A 16,919-nucleotide genomic window follows, 5' to 3' on the forward strand; every position below is an offset into this window, starting at 1 on the left:
GCTTGTTGATTGGAATTTAATGGAATTAGCCAAGATCACAGACAATAAATGTTGGAGCCCCAGATGCCAAATTCATGTCTCCTCATTCCAAGTCTAGCTCATTTTCTGCCTTATAAAAAAAGATGCAAAAACACAAGAAAGCATCAGATTGAGAGCAAATTTTTCTCCATGTTAGATGGCAAGCTCCCTGAAGACAGAGACTGTTCCTTTTACCTTATATCCCCAGAGCACTTGGCCCACAGTAGTTGCCCAAGAAATGTTTTTCTTTTTGTCTGTTCATTCTTTTCATTAGTGTCCACTTTTTGTGATCCCACTTGGGGTTTTCTTGGCAAAAAATATTGGAGTAGTTTGCCATTTCCTTCTCTGGCTCATTTTCCAGATGAAGAAACTGAGGCAGTGTTACATGACTTGTTCAGGGTCACACAGCTAGTAAGCATTTCAGGCCACAACTGAACTGGAAGAGATTTCCTGATGACAGGCCCAGCACCCTATTTGCTGTGCCACTTTGATAATACTTGTAAAAGGCTTTACAAAGGGCTTCTCCAGACCTTGTCCCATGTAATTCTCCTTATCACGTTGCTTAAGTCTGGTAGGACAAAGACTATTCTGACTTAACAGATTAACTCAGAAAAATAAAAGTGATGCTTATTTGGATATATGATTTGGGGTTTTAGTTTTAAAAGATGACTGATTACAAAAATGAACACTATGGAAATAGGTATCAAGTGATAACACATGTATAACCACTGTGCAATAATTGCTTGTCAGCTCTGGGAGAGGGGAGGGAAGAGGAGTGGGAGACAACATGAATCGTATAACCATGGAAAAATATTTTTAAATTTAAAAAATTAAATATATTAATAGACAAAAGGAAAAATGGCGATGTATTTAAAATTCCATAATTTCGGGAGGGAGAGAATTTGGAACTCAAAATTGTAAAAACGAAAATAAAGGTTAAAAATTGTTTTCACAGTCAATGGGGAAAATGAAATATTATATTTTAAATATTAAATTTTTTTCCAAAGATTTCTATGATTTCTTAGAGCTGGGAGATAGATATCTTCTAGGTAGGTAGTCTAGTCTAACTTCTTTCCACCTCCTATTTGGACGTGATTTGGATGTGAGTCGTCCAATGTGAGCAGCAGGGCTAAAATTGGAATCCAGGTCCACTGACACATAGAAGGAACTTACCAAGTGGGCATTAAATCCTATAGTTTTTGTTGCATGATAGTATGTTGAGAGTCTATTTGGAGACCAAGCTGGGCCAATCAGAAGCCCCTTGGCTAACCCACACCCACAAAACTGTTAAATGTGTATTTGTCCTTCAGAATTCTTTCAAAGGTCTGTTTAGTAGGAAATTCCTGTGGCCTGTCCCCATAGTATCTATCTTTCCTGGTCTGGCTCCTGTCCTGGGTCCCGTGACTCCGTATTAGTAAGAGTTCACTGCATCCAGGGGTTAAAGTTGCACTATGTTGCACTCTAGATACACTCTGGCCAGGTCACTGGGTGGTTTAACCTCTCTCTTCTTCCGAGCCTTTCTCCAGGAGCAATCCCTAAAGCAACACCACTGGAGGACGGAACTAATCCAGCGCCCTGCCTCCATTGGCCGTCTCTGTGCCTTCCCAGATCTAAAACCCGCCCTGGCCACCACTTTCCTCCAATTCCCCCATTGGAATGTCAGCTCCTCAAGCAGAAATCATCTCACTTTTTGTACCTGCATCCCCAGGGCTTGTGCTGGGCACAAGCCTGTAACAAATGCTACCATTCATTCAGAACCACCTCTTCCATGCAGCAGCCTTCTCTGACTTCTCTGGCTTAGATCCGCTCCCCCTTTGGACTCTTCTGGTTCTTCCCCTCTGCAGGTCTTAATTGCAAGAGACTTACCACATCTCTCTCTCTCCCTCTCTCTCTCTCTCTCTCTCTCTCTCTCTCTCTCTCTCTCTCTCTCTCTCTCTCTCTCTCTCTCTCTCTTCTCTCTCCTTCTCTCTCTCTCTCTCTCTCTCTCTCTCTCTCTCTCTCTCTCTCTCTCTCTCTCTCTTCTCTCTCCTTCTCTCTCTCTCTCTCTCTCTCTCTCTCTCTCTCTCTCTCTCTCTCTCTCTCTCTCTCTCTCTCCCTCTCTCTCTCTTCTCTCTCCTTCTCTCTCTCTCTCTCTCTCTCTCTCTCTCTCTCTCTCTCTCTCTCTCTCTCCCTCCCTCTTCCCCCCCTCTCCCTCTCTCCTTCTCTCTCTCTCCCTCCCTCTTCCCCCCCTCCCTCTCTCCTTCTCTGTCTGTCTGTCTGTCTGTCTCTCTCTCTCTCTCTGTGTCTTTCTCTGTCTCTGTCTGTCTGTCTGTCTCCTCCTTTCTTGGGCCGTCAGCGTCTGCCTCCGAAAATCTCTTCCAATTCTAAAACCAATAATCCTATGACTAGATGACGTTTAAGGGTCTTGTCACTTGCCCCTTCCTCAAAAAGAGCTCAAAGTCTACTTAAGCCGTCTGGGGACCCCCCTGCCCCCCACATCCAGAGAACAAAGAATTGGGTCGTCCATGGAAGAAGAAAACACTGTTCTCAGAGTGGGATACCACTCGGATAGCTGTCTTTCATTTTCCTCATCTGTTTTGAAGGGACAGATTAAATAGTCTCTAAGGTTCCTTTCAAAACTAGCATTCTTTGGAGCTCAGGGCTTTGGGAGACCATGAAGTTTTCTCCTCTTTCCCTTCCTTTCCTCAAAGTCCTTTATTTCACATGGACTGTTCTTTAGACTTTTACCCTTGGTTTTATTTAGAGCTGACAGAACCTAGTCAAGCTTTCTCATTTTACAGATAAGGAAACTGAGGCCCCAGAGGTTGTGACTTGTTCACAGTCCCACAGACAGTGGTATATAGGATTCTCCCTGGGTATTGGCACTCCAGATCCAGTTTTCTTTTCCTCTACCACCCAGTACCTCCCTGTCCCTCTACCCCCACCCCACCCCCATACACATACAGGCTCCAGCAACGTGCAATAGGACCCCACTTTTCCTGAGACAGAGCTAGGGTAGAGAGAACGCCTTCCCTTCCGAGGCATCCAGGAGCCAGTGAGGAGAAACATCACCCTCTTACAGGGTCTCCACCGCCCCCCCCCCGCCCCGAAAAAAAGCTGACATCCAGCAATGCTTGAGCTGGCACTGCTCGAAAACCTGGGAGTTCAAAATTGTGGCAGAATTTCCCGGGGCGAGGGGGGATTTGGCCGGGAATCTCTCTATTCTCTAGCCTAAGACAAGGGGCTGGTCTGAACTCCGGCTCACTCTCACGCCCTCGGAGGCGGGTGCACCCTTTTAATTATTGCAATCCCCCCTCCCGCTGGACCCCCGGTCCCCTTCCTCTGCCTTAATCCCTTTAAGCAGAAGGAAGCCTGGCGGGGAGGCAGAGAATTGGGCGTCTCCCTCAATTCTGGGCGGGCCTCCCCACACGCCCCCCCCTCGGGAATGGGGAGGGTAAGGGAGGGGAGGGGGCGGGCGGAACTAGATAACCCCCCTCCTGCAAGCCCCAGCTTTCCCTCGTTCTCTCCTCTCCTCTCGGCTCCCTCGTTCTCCCGCCTCGGGCTTTTTGCACGCCGGTGGCTCCTCGAGCAGAGTGCATACTAGGAAGACCGGGAAGAAGAGAAGGAAGAGGAGGAGGAGGAGGAGGAGGAGGAGAAGAGGAGAGAGAGGAGGAGGGGAAGAGGGAGGGGCGGGCTGAGGAGGGTGGGGGGAGAGGGGGCGGGCCGTGGGCGGAGGCGGGGCGGGCGCGGCCGGCGCGCTGCTAAGTGGTTGGAGCCACCGCCGCTGCTGCTGCTGCAGGGGCTGCGCTGGAGAGCTGGCCCGGGCGCACTGTGTGTGCGGTGACGGCGGCGGCAGCTGGCGCCGCTCGGTCCCTTGCTCCCGAGAAGGAGGAGGAGGAGGAGGAGGAGGAGGAGGAGCCGTGCGCCCGGGAACCTTGGGCTGGGGAGCCGCCGCCGTCGGAGAGGGGCCCGGCGAGGTAAGGGCATTCTCCCGGGGCGGGCTAGAGTGGGGCAAGCGCGAGGTGGGGGGAGTCGGAGACAGAGCGGCGGGACTACCTCCTGCCCCCTACTCCCCTCAACTTTCTTCCCAAGTTTCCTCCTCTGGCTGGGGAACTATTTGGGGTTGCTCTGCTAAGCGGGAGTGTTTTACTGGTGTGCTATCATACCCTTCCTGGGCTTCCTTCCCGGGATGGGGTGGCATAGGGCGGAGGGGGGAGAAGATCCTGAAATCCGACGACTTTCAGAAAGATTGTTTGCGTTTGGAGGGATACGGCAACTTCTAAGGAGCATGCAGTCTGCCTGGCTCAGGCTGCGGTGGAGGGAAGGGGATGCTTCAGAAAGATGAGAGAGAGAGAAACCAGGGAGAGGGAGAGGCTCTGAGGCCAGCAGCGGTTTGGGGAGGCGGTGGCGCCGAAAGGGCGCCGGGCGTTAGCGCGCCCTGGGCCGAGGACTCAAAGCCCGCAGCGCGCTGCCAACGTGCCTCCCGGGGAGGCTAGGATTCCCCCCCCCCTTTTCCCGGGGCCACGGCCACAGCTCGGAGGTTCGCTCTTTCCCCTCCCCAAAGGAAAGGGACATTCCTAAGCTGGAGGGGGGTTGCCTGTGTCGGTTTCTAAGCGGCCCTGGCTTGCAACTTTTCCCCCCCTTTGCAAAAAGGGAAGACGCGGGGACCTGGACTGACAGTTGAAAGTGGAAATAGTAGCTGCCGGTCTAGTTTTGAAAAAGCCACCCTGTACATACACACGCTGGGCTCTCTTCTCTCCTTTTAGCCTGGAGCCCCCAAGTCCTTTGCATCTTTTCTCTCTCTTTGGGAAACGGGTGCGATTTTTGCAGCTAGAGAATCTTTCCCTCCCCTGCAGAGCGGAGTGGAGCCGAGGGCTCTGGAGCAGCAGCGGCTTCCAGCCCCTGAGGGACACGCACAATCCAGCCGAGTCGAAGCCGGTGAAGCCCTAGCCGCAGCGGCAGAGCGCAAAGCCCTGTGGTCTTCCTCCGGGGAAGCAGAGCCGGGCGCCCCGGAGCAGTCCCAGTCCCAGGGCGGCAGAGCCGGGAGCTCCGGGGAGAGGCGAAGCCCAGCATGCTGCCGGAGGATGCCTGAGGCAGGCCGGCCTGCAAGCGGGCGGCTTCCCGGGCCCTCCCGGAGCCTACTCGGAGGAATGGTGACCGCGGGCTGCGTCTTGGTCTTCTACCTGGCTGTGGCCGTGAATGGTGCCGGTGCCGGCCCGGGTCCGGGGCTGGTCATCTCTCACCTGGAGCCTCGCCCTGCCAGGAAAGCCACAGGTAAGAAGGGTCCCGGGATCAGGAGGAGGGAGATAGTGGGGAATGGAGAAGAGACGGAATTTATGTCTGTGCGCCGAAATTTCCAGCTTACTTCCTTCTCTCAGGCCAGTTCAGATGAAGAATATTTGAACCGTGTAAAGGCTCTCCCCCCCTTCCGCACCCCCTCCCCACGTCCCGCCCCTCAGGCTGGCAGAATCTCGGGTCTGCACTCTTCAAGTCCAGTCGAGCCCCGCAGGTGCACACGGGGCGCAACCCCCGAGATGACTGCGGAGTTTTCAGCAAGCAGTACATTCCTTTCTCTCCCTGTACCCCCGTCCGGGACGAACGAAAGCCTTTTCTTTCTGTCTCCGCTTAGTCCGGCACCGCGCCATGCCGAAATGCCCTGCCCAGTCCCCCTCCCTCCCACCCCCCCACGGCCTCCCTTTGTCAGGTTAATTGATAACCTAGCCTGTTGGCTGAGGCTGGTAGGAGAGGGAGAGCCGGGGAGAGTAAACATTTACAAACAGCCAGCCCTCACCCCACCAAGCCTGTGCCGGGGGTGGCCTCGCCGCCGGCCCTAGTGGGGAGATGCCCCAGAGGAGGTTTCAATGTCGGACCCCAAGACCCAACGCGTGCGAATTCAAGGTCTTGGACGCCCGGGGGAAGCCCTTTCCCAGGCTGCCTGGATGGGGCTTCGCTTTCCCCCTCCCTTCCCCTTTCTCTCCTGCTTGTGTTTGGCCTGATGGACCCTGGGCTTTTTTATGACTTGGGTGTCCGGTGATTGCTGGGGCTGATTTAGAGCCCCGGCGGCTCTAATGTAATTGCTGCCTTCAGAAGGAAAATGAGGCTGGAAATGATGGCGAGTCTGGCTGAGACTGGGTGGCAAGGGCATGGTCAGCCATCCCAAAGCGTTGGAGCCTCTGGTCCTGTGCCGGAGGGTTTTCTGACTTGTTCTGGACGACCAGAGAAGGCAGAACGGGGAGATTTTGATGGAATAAAAAGGAACAACTTTACCTGTGTCAGAATTATCCAGAAGACAAATGAGCTGTTCTCATAAGCTTCCTGTCACCGCTGGTCTTCTGAAAGAGGATTTGGGGGTGTTAGAGAAAGGATTAGATGACTTCTGAGGGTCCCTACAATTCTGAGATTCTGGGAGTAGCCCATCCCCACCTAGCCACTATTTCTCCCCTTTGGGTTAGCTCTAAATGAAGGGGTGGAGGAGGTGGGGGGGTTGTCCTCAGGGTGACAGCGGATTCTTAGCATAAGAAGCACAGAATTGTGCAGGGGAAGCCTTCTTGGGAAAGAAAGAGGTCCAAGGGAGGCATCTGGGGGAGACTTTCATGCACCCCCAGAGAAAGCCAGGAGAGGGAATTTTGTTGACAGGGGCTGAGTAAGGAGCAACCCAGAGGGCCCAAGCCGTCCTGACCCTGATGCATTTTTAAAAGGACACCCGAAAGCACCTCCTTCCCGTCCTGGGGAGCTGCTTTTCTGAGGCTCCCTGTACTGGCGGCAGAAGCCGGCCTATTGCCAATAGAACTTTTATGATGGCCCTTCCACCATTCACGTTTTAAGAGTTCCCGTGTTCCCCCTAGAAAGTTTCTATTGTTCACCGAGGGCTGGGGGAGGCGGGAGAGGAATGTTTTATCAGGTACAAATTCGGTGACTCACCCGAGGGAAGGGGCTCCCATTCCCCCCTGCCCCCCTTTGGAGGTGAAGTTCTCTCCGCCCTGTTGGCTTTGGGGACCGACCCAGCTCGGTCTGGAATCCTAAGCAGGCGTTTTGTTTCCTCCTCCGGCCTTTTATCCCCAAATAACTTCCTTAATCCAGCGGGCACCCTAGATGGGAAGCTCTGAGAGTCCTGGGATTGGAAGCCACAGGACACGGGGCTCTGTCCCAGCCTTGGCTCCCCGGGGCTCCTGGGTCTGGGGTCTTTCTGGGCCTCAGTTTCCTCACCCAGACAGTGAGTGGCTTGGACCAGATGATCTTTAAGGCCCCGATAATCCGGCCCTAAATCTGGGACTCCACTTTGGAAATGAAAGTCATTTAGAAATAGATGAAGGCATCACTCTATAGCAGCCAGCTCTAGAGTTTCAAATGGTTTCTCCTCCAGCCTGACCTCGGGTAGAATTCATCTACTTATATTCTCTAGGACCATATTCAGGGGGCTCCTCCCGAAACCTACCCAGAAATATAGGTGGATAGAGATGGATGCCGGGTGTCCCAGAAGTCTGAGTGCATGTCAATAAGTTTTAATAGTGTAAAACAGATAGGCAGGTGTAGCTACTGGGTGTCCCAAAAGTCAGAGTGCATTTTAATAGTATAAAATAGATAGGCAGGTGTAGATACTGGGTGTCCCAAAAGTCAGAGTGCATTTTAATAGTATAAAATAGATAGGCAGGTGTAGATACTGGGTGTCCCAAAAGTCGGAGTACATTTTAATAGTATAAAATAGATAGGCAGGTGTAGATACTGGGTGTCCCAAAAGTCGGAGTGCATTTTAATAGTATAAAATAGATAGGCAGGTGTAGATACTGGGTGTCCCAAAAGTCGGAGTGCATTTTAATAGTATAAAATAGATAGGCAGGTGTAGATACTGGGTGTCCCAAAACTCGGAGTGCATTTTAATAGTATAAAATAGATAGGCAGGTGTAGATACTGGGTGTCCCAAAAGTCTTGAGTACATGAAAAAAACAAAATAAAACCCTTACCTCCCGCCTTGGTATCAATACTGTGTATTGGCTCCAAGGCAGAAGAGCAGCAAGGGCTAGGCAATAGGGAGGTTAAGTGACTTGCCCAGGGGTGCACAGCTGCGAAGTGTCTGAGGCCAGATTTGAACCTAGAACCTCCTGTCTCTAGGTCTGGCTCTCAATCTACTGAGCCACCCAGTTTCGACTCCCTGCCCCCCCCCCAGCTTTTGAATAAGTTTTAATAGTGTAAAATAGATAATGGGCTATCCCAAATAAGTGCATTTTATAAGCTTTAGTAGCACAAAACAGATATGCAAGTAGAGATACAGGGTGTCCCAAAAGTCTGAGTGCATTTAAAAAGTTTTAATAGCACAAAACAGATATGCAGGTAGAGATACAGGGTGTCCCAGAAGTCTGAGTGCATTTCAATAAGTTTTAATAGTGTAAAACAGATAGGCAGGTGTAGATACAGAGTGTCCCAAAAATCTGAGTGTAGTTTAATAAGCTTTAATAGTGTAAAATTGATTTGTAGGTGTAGATACTGGGTGTCCCAAAAGTCTGAGTGCGTTTAATAAGCTTTAATAATGCAAAACAAATATGCAGGTATAGATACGGGTTGTCCCAAAAGTCTGAGTGCATTTTAATAAGCTTTAATAGTACAAAACAGATATGTGGGTATAGATATGGGTGTCCCCAAAGTCTTAGTGCACTTTAATAAATTTTAATAGTGTATGATAGGTGTAGATACTGGGTGTCCCAAAAGTCTGAGTGCAGTTTTAAGCTTTAATAGAATAAAACAGATAAGTGGGTAGAGATACTGGCTGTCTTTGGGGCACCCGCTATCTATCTGGGTCCAAAAATCGTGTTTTAAGCTATTAAAGCTGTGGCTAGGAGAGTGCTGGGTGCTCAGCTTTCTTCCTGGATCTAAAACAAGTCCTTAGTGTGACTCTGGTATAGACATGGTAGAAACTTCCAAAGCCCGGCAAGATGCCCCTTGTGTAGGGGGGGGATGGGTGGCCAGGCTAGGGGAGATGCTGGGTTTTGCCATCAGGGTGACAAGCAGATTCTTAGCATCAGTCATTGCACTGATAGTTGCAACATATTGCCGCCAGTTGCATTGATTTATAGGGCAGGCTTCAGCAGCCCCAGAGAAATTCATTAATGCAGAAGAGGGTGGTGTTTGAGAGCCCCCGGGAGAATGGGAGGGGGAATCCTGTTCGCCCTGCTCAGAACTTGCCAGGGGTGTCCTGGGGGTGAGCTCACTCCCTCTCCTTTGGGGGCTGGCCCCAGGGGCCAGGAAACGATCCGCACGTGGCAGAAAGGGCTGCTGCTTAGAGGGATGGAAAGGAAGGAGAGGAGCAACTTCAAATCTGGAGCCAGAAGAGACCTCTGCATAGCTGCTCCTCACTTGCCCCCCATGTACCCAGAGTGGGAGGAAGCAGAGGGGTGAAGCTCCTTCCCCACCACCCCACTGCTCAATGGCACTCAAGCCTGAGTCTTCTGACTCCAGAGTTCAATGCCCTTTGTAAGACAGGGATCCCTTTCTGGAAAGCCAGGGGTTCCAAGGGTGGGAGGGAATGTTCTGTCCTGCAGGCAGTCGGGGAAGACAGCCCTCATCGGGACTTACCATACCCCCTCTAGCTTCTACTCTAACACCACCCAACTTCAGTGAATAGATCCAGCCTCTTCGGGCCAGATTTTTGGGGTGAGGGATGAATGGCTAGTAAGCTATTCCGCCCCCCCTTTTCCCCACCCTCATAATGACCTACAGAGGCAACTCTGAGGTGTGAAAAACCAAAACAAAACCCTTTAGAGGAAGGATCCCAAGTTTAAGTCCCAGATTTTGGGCCCCCCCTTTTCCCCACCCTCATAATGACCTACAGAGGCAACTCTGAGGTGTGAAAAAACAAAACAAAACCCTTTAGAGGAAGGATCCCAAGTTTAAATCCCAGATTTTTGGGGTGGGGGATGAATGGCTAGTAAGCTATCTCCCCCCCCCTTTTCCCCACCCTCATAATGACCTACAGAGGCAACTCTGAGGTGTGAAAAAACAAAACAAAACCCTTTAGAGGAAGGATCCCAAGTTTAAGTCCCAGATTTTGGGCCCCCCCTTTTCCCCACCCTCATAATGATCTACAGAGGCAACTCTGAGGTGTGAAAAAACAAAACAAAACCCTTTAGAGGAAGGATCCCAAGTTTAAGTCCCAGATTTTGGGCCCCCCCTTTTCCCCACCCTCATAATGATCTACAGAGGCAACTATGAGGTGTAAAAAAACAAAACAAATCCCTTTAGAGCGAAGGAACCCAGATTTGTTCCATCTCCCTAGATGAGCACCTTTTCTTTTTCTGCCTCAGTTTCCTCATACCTAATAGGAAGGGGAGGGAAGAAATTAATTTCTAGGAAAGTAAACTCAGGTGGGAAAAGGAGGAAAGAATAAATCTTTGTGGGAAATAAGTGATTATCTAAAATCCGTAGGGTTTAAATCAAGGAGGGTCCTTGGAGATCCTCCTCAGGGGCAGAGCAGAAAGGTACTGACCCAAAGTCACCCGAGGGAGCAGGAGCAGGCTCAGTGAGTCAGAAACCCAGCTCCCCTCTCCCCACCTCAGTTCCTTCCTTGGTGGCATCCGACGCCTTGTTCTCTCTAAGGTCCCTTCCAGATCCAAATCCCCCCTGGTCGGGCCCTCTCCATCCACCCAACTACCTTGGGGCTTGGCCCACAACGGAGGTAGAAAAGATGAGGGAACCTTCCCTGGAAAAGAGAAAGGACCAAAAGGGAGTATAAACACTTACACACTTACACACACACACACACACACACACACACACACACACACACACACACACACACACGTCCTCCTTCCCCATCTTTAAATTGAATGACTTGGAAGAAAAACAGCAGCCAATTCTTTCTCCGAATCCACTGGGCCATGGGACACGGGCTCATTACTGAAGGTGGTTGTACCCGGCGTTTCCCATTACAGTGGAAGGCCTTCTTTTTCCATAAAGGGGCCTGGAAGGATTTTTCCCTAGTGATCTAATTCTCCACACGGGCCCGGCGGCTGTAACAACCAGCGCTTTATGCCTGGGCTCAGCGAACATAAAACGGGCATTGAAGGGGGCTCTTTTGGAGGTATGTGTATGTTTGCTCATATGAATGCTCGCTATTAGCGAAGGTGGAGGGCCGGGGGCCTAACATCTCCGCGGGGAGGTGTGGGGCTGTCGGTAGGAAGGAGGCAGGCAGATGGTTAGACGGCTCCTGAATGGGGCTGCAAACCGAAAACACTAAAAGCCCTCATCGTGGCTCAAGTTCCCCTCGCCTCCCTTTCTCCGGGCCGCCGCAGCCAGGAGGGAGGGGGAACAATGTCATTATATATTTCTTCTTCTTCTTTTTCCCCCCCTTTATTTTTTTTATGAATGAAAGTAGGCAAGACAGAATTGAATGTGTATGTCAGCCAGCAGCCATGACAGGGCACATTAAGGGAGGTCAGTGAACTCTTTTAGTGGCCTGAGCATACGGTCACTCCATTCAGCTCCGACAGAATAGACTTCAATATCGGAAAAGAGGACTCCCTCCCTCCAATTTGCATTAGTATTCAGATAAAGATATTACTCCCTACGATTGGTGAATGTCAAGTGAGCTGAGTAAAGGGGAGGAAATGGACACACGGCCATCTCCCTTTATCTCCCCCCCATCCCACCCCTTTTTTTTTTGGCCAGGGAGAGGGGGGAAAAAGGTCTGGAGGGGTTTGGAATCTTTTTTTTTAAGCCTCTTTATTGGTAATATGGGACATGTAAAAGTCACTCTCTGCCCCTCTTTCCCATCAGGATTTCCCTTCTTTCCTCTCTCCCCCCACTCTCTGCGCTCTCGGGCTCTTCCCCTCCTGAGGGTTCAGCTGGGCATCTCAGGGGGAGGACAAATGAGCACGAGTCTATTTTCAGGGTGAGGAGGAAGGAAATGTGCAAAGATGGAATTACAGGCTCCTTGGCTTAGCCAAAAAACACCCCCTCTCAGAGACTCCCGGGCTGCCATCTCCCCCTTATCCCTGGGCAAAGGCACGTGTGGGTCTCGTTTTGAGTTACCGTGAATATTTGACGGATGCTTGGCTCCCCGGCGTTTGAGGCAGGGAGAGGGAAGGAACGAGACAATTTCTGTATGATTCCAGGGCTGAGCCTGTTTTATTCTTGGTATCAGATGTCCAAAGACAAATGTGTTCCCCTTTTCTCTTCTTCACCCCAAACCCTCTGAAGATAACAGAATCTGTAGCAGGATCACGTAACCCGGCCAGACTTCATAGACCCTCATCAGCCGTGGCTGGTGTTGGGTTCTGCCTCCCCTCCCTCTCCCCCCAAATCTGCAACTGAAGAATAAAATCTATTTCTTGGCTTCTTTTCATACCCGTATAATATGTACATGTATCTGTAGGAACGCAATGCCAAAAAAAAAAGGCAATACAGAACAGTGCTACCGGCTTGGCCGGAGCCACTCTGGGCCTCAGTTTCCTTATCTACAAAAAGAAGAGACTGGCAAGTCTCCTCCAGGGTCTTTTTCCATAGAAAAGCCCTATTCTTCACTACTGTGTGTCGTCTAGAGGCAGGGAGGTTGTGTCTTGCTTCTGCTAGGTTGTGCTGGATAGATGCCCCCATGGGGCCCACCCAGCCTTCAAGTTGGAGAGCCTCTTAGCTAATCAGTACTAGCAAAATAAGACCGTAGCACTAGAAAGAGGCTACTAGACTTTTTTCTTTTTTTGATTGTGGTGGAAGATGTGGCTTTAGCAGTTTTTAAAATGATCTGCTAAGACTGGAAAGGTTGTGGCCTAGTTCATGGAGACCTCTTCATGGCCCACCCTTGGAGGGAAAAAAATTATCCTGAACCTTGAAACCCTCTGGGGGGGGGGGGAGAGGAGGAAGAAGGGGGAGGGGGGGAGAGAGAGAGGGGGGGGGAGAGGGAGAGGGAGAGGGAGGGAGGGAGGGAGGAGGAAGAGGGGAGAGAGAAGGAAAAGGAGAGGGAGGGAGAAGAGAAAAGAGAAAGAAGAGAGAAGAGGAAGAGGGGAGAGAGAAGGAAGAGGAGAGGGAGGGAGGGAGAAGAGAAAAGAGAAAGGAGAGAGAAGAGGAAGAGGGGAGAGAGAGGAGGAGGAGGAGGAAGAGGAGAGGGAGGGAGAAGAGAAAAGAGAAAGAAGAGAGAAGAGGAAGAGGGGAGAGAGAAGGAAGAGAGGAAGGGAGAGAGGGGGAAAGAGTGGAGGAAAAGGAAAGGGAGAGGAGGGAAGGCAGAGAGAAGGAAGAGGAGAGAAAGAAGAGAGAAGAGGAAGAGGGGAGAGAGAAGGAAGAGAGGAAGGGAGAGAGGGGGAAAGAGTGGAGGAAAAGGAAAGAGGGGAGGAGGAAGAGGAAGAGGAGAGAGAGAGAAAGGAGAAAGTTTTTCTCCAATTAGAGCTAAATCTGGGAAATGAGTCGATAGATTAGTAATGCTGTTCCTATAATAAGATGGGTCCTAATAGCTATGAGAGAAAAGAGGCTAATAAAAATTTATAAATATTGAGTCTGGCTCTTTTCACAGGGACATAAATTACCCTGAACATTGCTGTCTGGTGGGGCATGCCACAGCCCTTCCTAACCTCCATCGTAATCGGCTCATCTTTTCCGAGAACGAGATTGGAGTTTATTAATGAACTTGACATCATGAAAAGGCCTCTTTGGTCTTGGTTGAACAAGTCCCAATCTGGGCTTTTGTAACCAGCAGCTAATATTTCTAACAGACACCAGCTGCTAATTGCCATGAAAATGACCCGATTGGTAATTGATAACCGCAGCCTGGTTTTCTCTCCCTCCTCAAATTTTCTTGAAGCACTTTGTCCCAATCTGGGTCTTACTCCTATCGCATTCTATTCTCTATTCATTCTTTCTATTCAAGCATGCATGCATTCAGCAAACATTTACTAAGATTCTGCTGGGAGCCCTTTGGTAGGCAGGAGAGGGGAGGGTGTAGCTACTCCTTTATGTATATCGTAATCACACATTCATTAGACTGTAACCTCTTTAGGGGCGTAAATTATAGAATTTTCCTTTTTCTTTCTTTTTTTTTTTGGACTCAGCTCCAAACCCAGACATATGTGTGCAAACACACGCACACACACATGCATGTATACATATATAGACTCAAAATGAGGTATTTCTACATAGACATGCATTTGACATCTCTATACTAGGTGTTTAATGGCTTAATCAACAATTGTGGAATTCTGAACTGAGGATATATTGGGATATATCTTAGGTGTGGACTTTTTAATACTTTATTTAAAAAATCTCTACTTACAGCTCAGATGATCGATATAGAAATTTATGGCAGATGATCATTGAAAAATTCCCAGGTATCTTGGACTAGCCTGGGCCTTCTTCAGAACTCTCTGAAAGTACTGATTGTGGCGGATGCTGAAGAGTAATGTCAGGTTCTTAGCTTGTCTTCATATCTTTCTACTAGAGCCAAAGCTACTGAGTTGAATCAATTTTCAACAAGATTGATTCTACCGATGAGATTTTTTTTAGTCTCGTTTTTTCTTTAAAATAAGTTTCCCTTACTTATCAAAAATGAGTTTTACTGTATTGGGTCAAGTGTCGTCTGTCCCCAAATGAAGCCTGTACTCCTTAAGTGAGATAAATTAATTTAAAATTTTAATTTTATGGATATATGTATAGTAATTGTATGTGGCATTATAAGATCATTATAGTCACTTTTTAGTGTTTCTATATATTTACGTGAATGCTAAATGGATACATATACACACGTGCGCACACAGAGACACTAGAAAGGTAAATACAATTATAAGCTGTATCTGGATTTTATAAAAGCCAGTTTGTTGAGGGGAGTTGGGTGTAGTTTATTTCCAGACTAAGAGGATACCTGATGCAGGTAAGAGCTTGAAAGGCTCGATGCTTAACTCTTTTTTATTTTTAAATCTTTGCCTTCTGTCTTAGAATCAATACCATGTCTAGATTCCAAGACCGAAGAGTGATGAGGGCTAGACAATAGGGTCTAAGTGACATGCCCAGGGTCACACAGCTAGGAGCTCTTAACTAGTAACTGAAAAGGCTTAATGACATGTGGCAAGCCCCCAGCAGGGTATGTGGGACAGAGTTAGAGTACAGTGTTCAAATCCTAGCTCTTCCATTTCCTACTAGTGTGACCTGTAAAAAAAAAAATGTGGTTCATCACTCCGTGTCTCTGCTTCCATCTTTAAAATGGGAGAGCAAGTGGTGTTTGGACTGCAGGGACTTAAAGGTCCCTTCCAAGTCTTTCCTCCTGGTTTTCCTAAAAATCCTCCATTTGCTGTTCTTCAGGCTTCCCTCTCCCATCCCTCTAGGGCGGGTGTAGATTCTTTCATTTGAAAAAACTTGGGGTGTTCCTCTTGGCTATAGGAGAATCTAATAGTAAAAGCTGTTATTGAAGTTGAGAAGATTAGGGGTTAGAAAAGAGCACATGCTTACACAAGAGGTTTATCAAGTTAATTAAACAAATAATGTTTCATTTAACTGGAATGAGAGCTCAAGGCTAATTAATTAATGAAAGTGGTTGTGATTTTAGTCATTCATAAAGAAATATCTAGATATACCTTTGGATTACCTTAGAAATGGGCATGAAATTAATTAATTAAATTTTTTTAAAAAAAGAATGGGTATGAGGAGAAGGAAAAAGGGCCATGAATTAAATAGTAGACTTTGGGGGACCACCCCTATGTCAAGACTAAAATCCTGCTCTCCCTTTTTTTCATTAACCCTTATCATCTGTCTTCGCATCAATACCAAGTGTTGGTTGCAAGGCAGAAGAGAGGTACAGCTTAGGCAATGGGGGTTAAGTGACTTTTCCAGGGTCACCCAGGAAGTGTCTCAGGTCACCTTTGAACCCAGGACTTTTCATTCCCAGTCCTGACTCTCTTTACTGAACCACCTGGCTATCTCTCCAGGACACTTTATTTTTTTATTATTCAATCTTTTAATCAAGAAGTATTTATTTAACACCTAAACTCTTCTAGATACTTTGCTAGGTTCTGGGTTCAGGACACTTTAGCTTCTGCCTCATTTGAACCTGCATGGTAGTAGAAAGAATGACAGTCAAGATTTTTAGAACAGAAAGCCTTGTTCTTTCCACTAGATGACTCTAGGCAGGCAAATTGCATCCCTTCTCTAGGCCTCAGATACCCCATCTGCCAATATCCCTTCCATTGAGAAGGTTGAGTAGTTTGAATCCTGCCTCATCCACGTATTAGCTGTCTGACCCTGGGCAAGTCAACCTTCTGAACCTCAGCTTCCTCCTCTATAAATAGGAGTAAAAATTATTGGAGCTTCTTTCGTAAAGGACGTTGCAAGGATCAAATGAGCTAACACTCTGGATGCCTCAAAGCTTCAGGAGCATCCTAGTTATTAACTAAGATCCTTCAATTCCACTCTAGAGCCTTCACATTGGACCATCCTCTCTGGGCCAGGAGGTTGGGCTAAGAGACTGGACTTTGAGCGGAGCCCTGTATCCATTTCTCCACCGGCCTTGCCAGAGTGGACTTTGAGTGCTCCCGAGCTCTGACCCGAAGTGATTCCTCTTTCCATCTGCCGGGCTTGTAAAGCCTCAGAATACAGCTCTGTCTAATGGAGAGATAACTAACTTAACTACACTATGTTTCAAGCCCCCATCCATAGTACAGCTCTGTCTAATGGAAAGATAACTAACTACTCTCTGTCTCGAGCCCCCATCCGTGGCTCCCGATTCCTACTGCATAATTAAGAGTTGGCAAGTCCAGGCTGGGCATCCTGCAACATGATTGTGGGTGCAAAGAGGGGTGTGAGGGACCCTGAGGAGGGAGAAGAGGTCTTGGGTCCAAGCCCTTCCCCTTCCAACAACCAGAAGGTGTTCTTCATACTGAAAATAAGCAGGATAAACTTCCCTGCTCCTCCATCCTGCAAGCAAATCCCAGCCTCATGGAGTGGAGCCCAAAAGAGAA

General features: G+C 48.8%; 1 protein-coding gene across 4 annotated transcripts in view; it reads left to right on the forward strand.

The window, feature by feature from the left end:
• The first annotated feature begins 3,715 nt into the window (after nucleotides 1–3,715).
• FGFR3 (fibroblast growth factor receptor 3) overlaps nucleotides 3,716–16,919 on the forward strand; it is a 91,141-nt gene continuing 77,937 nt past the window's right edge. For 3 of the 4 annotated variants that reach the window (XM_056802295.1, XM_056802296.1, XM_056802297.1), the window contains exons 1-2: nucleotides 3,716–3,974; nucleotides 4,854–5,271. In XM_056802295.1, the coding sequence (XP_056658273.1) occupies nucleotides 5,082–5,271 (190 nt within the window). In that variant the 5' untranslated portion in view covers nucleotides 3,716–3,974; nucleotides 4,854–5,081. The remainder of the gene's footprint in view (nucleotides 3,975–4,853; nucleotides 5,272–16,919) is intronic. The other variant, XM_056802298.1, reaches the window with a different exon arrangement.

The sequence above is a fragment of the Monodelphis domestica genome, chromosome 6 (genome assembly GCF_027887165.1).
Source record: "Monodelphis domestica isolate mMonDom1 chromosome 6, mMonDom1.pri, whole genome shotgun sequence".
In the NCBI taxonomy this organism is placed as follows: Eukaryota; Metazoa; Chordata; class Mammalia; order Didelphimorphia; family Didelphidae; genus Monodelphis; species Monodelphis domestica.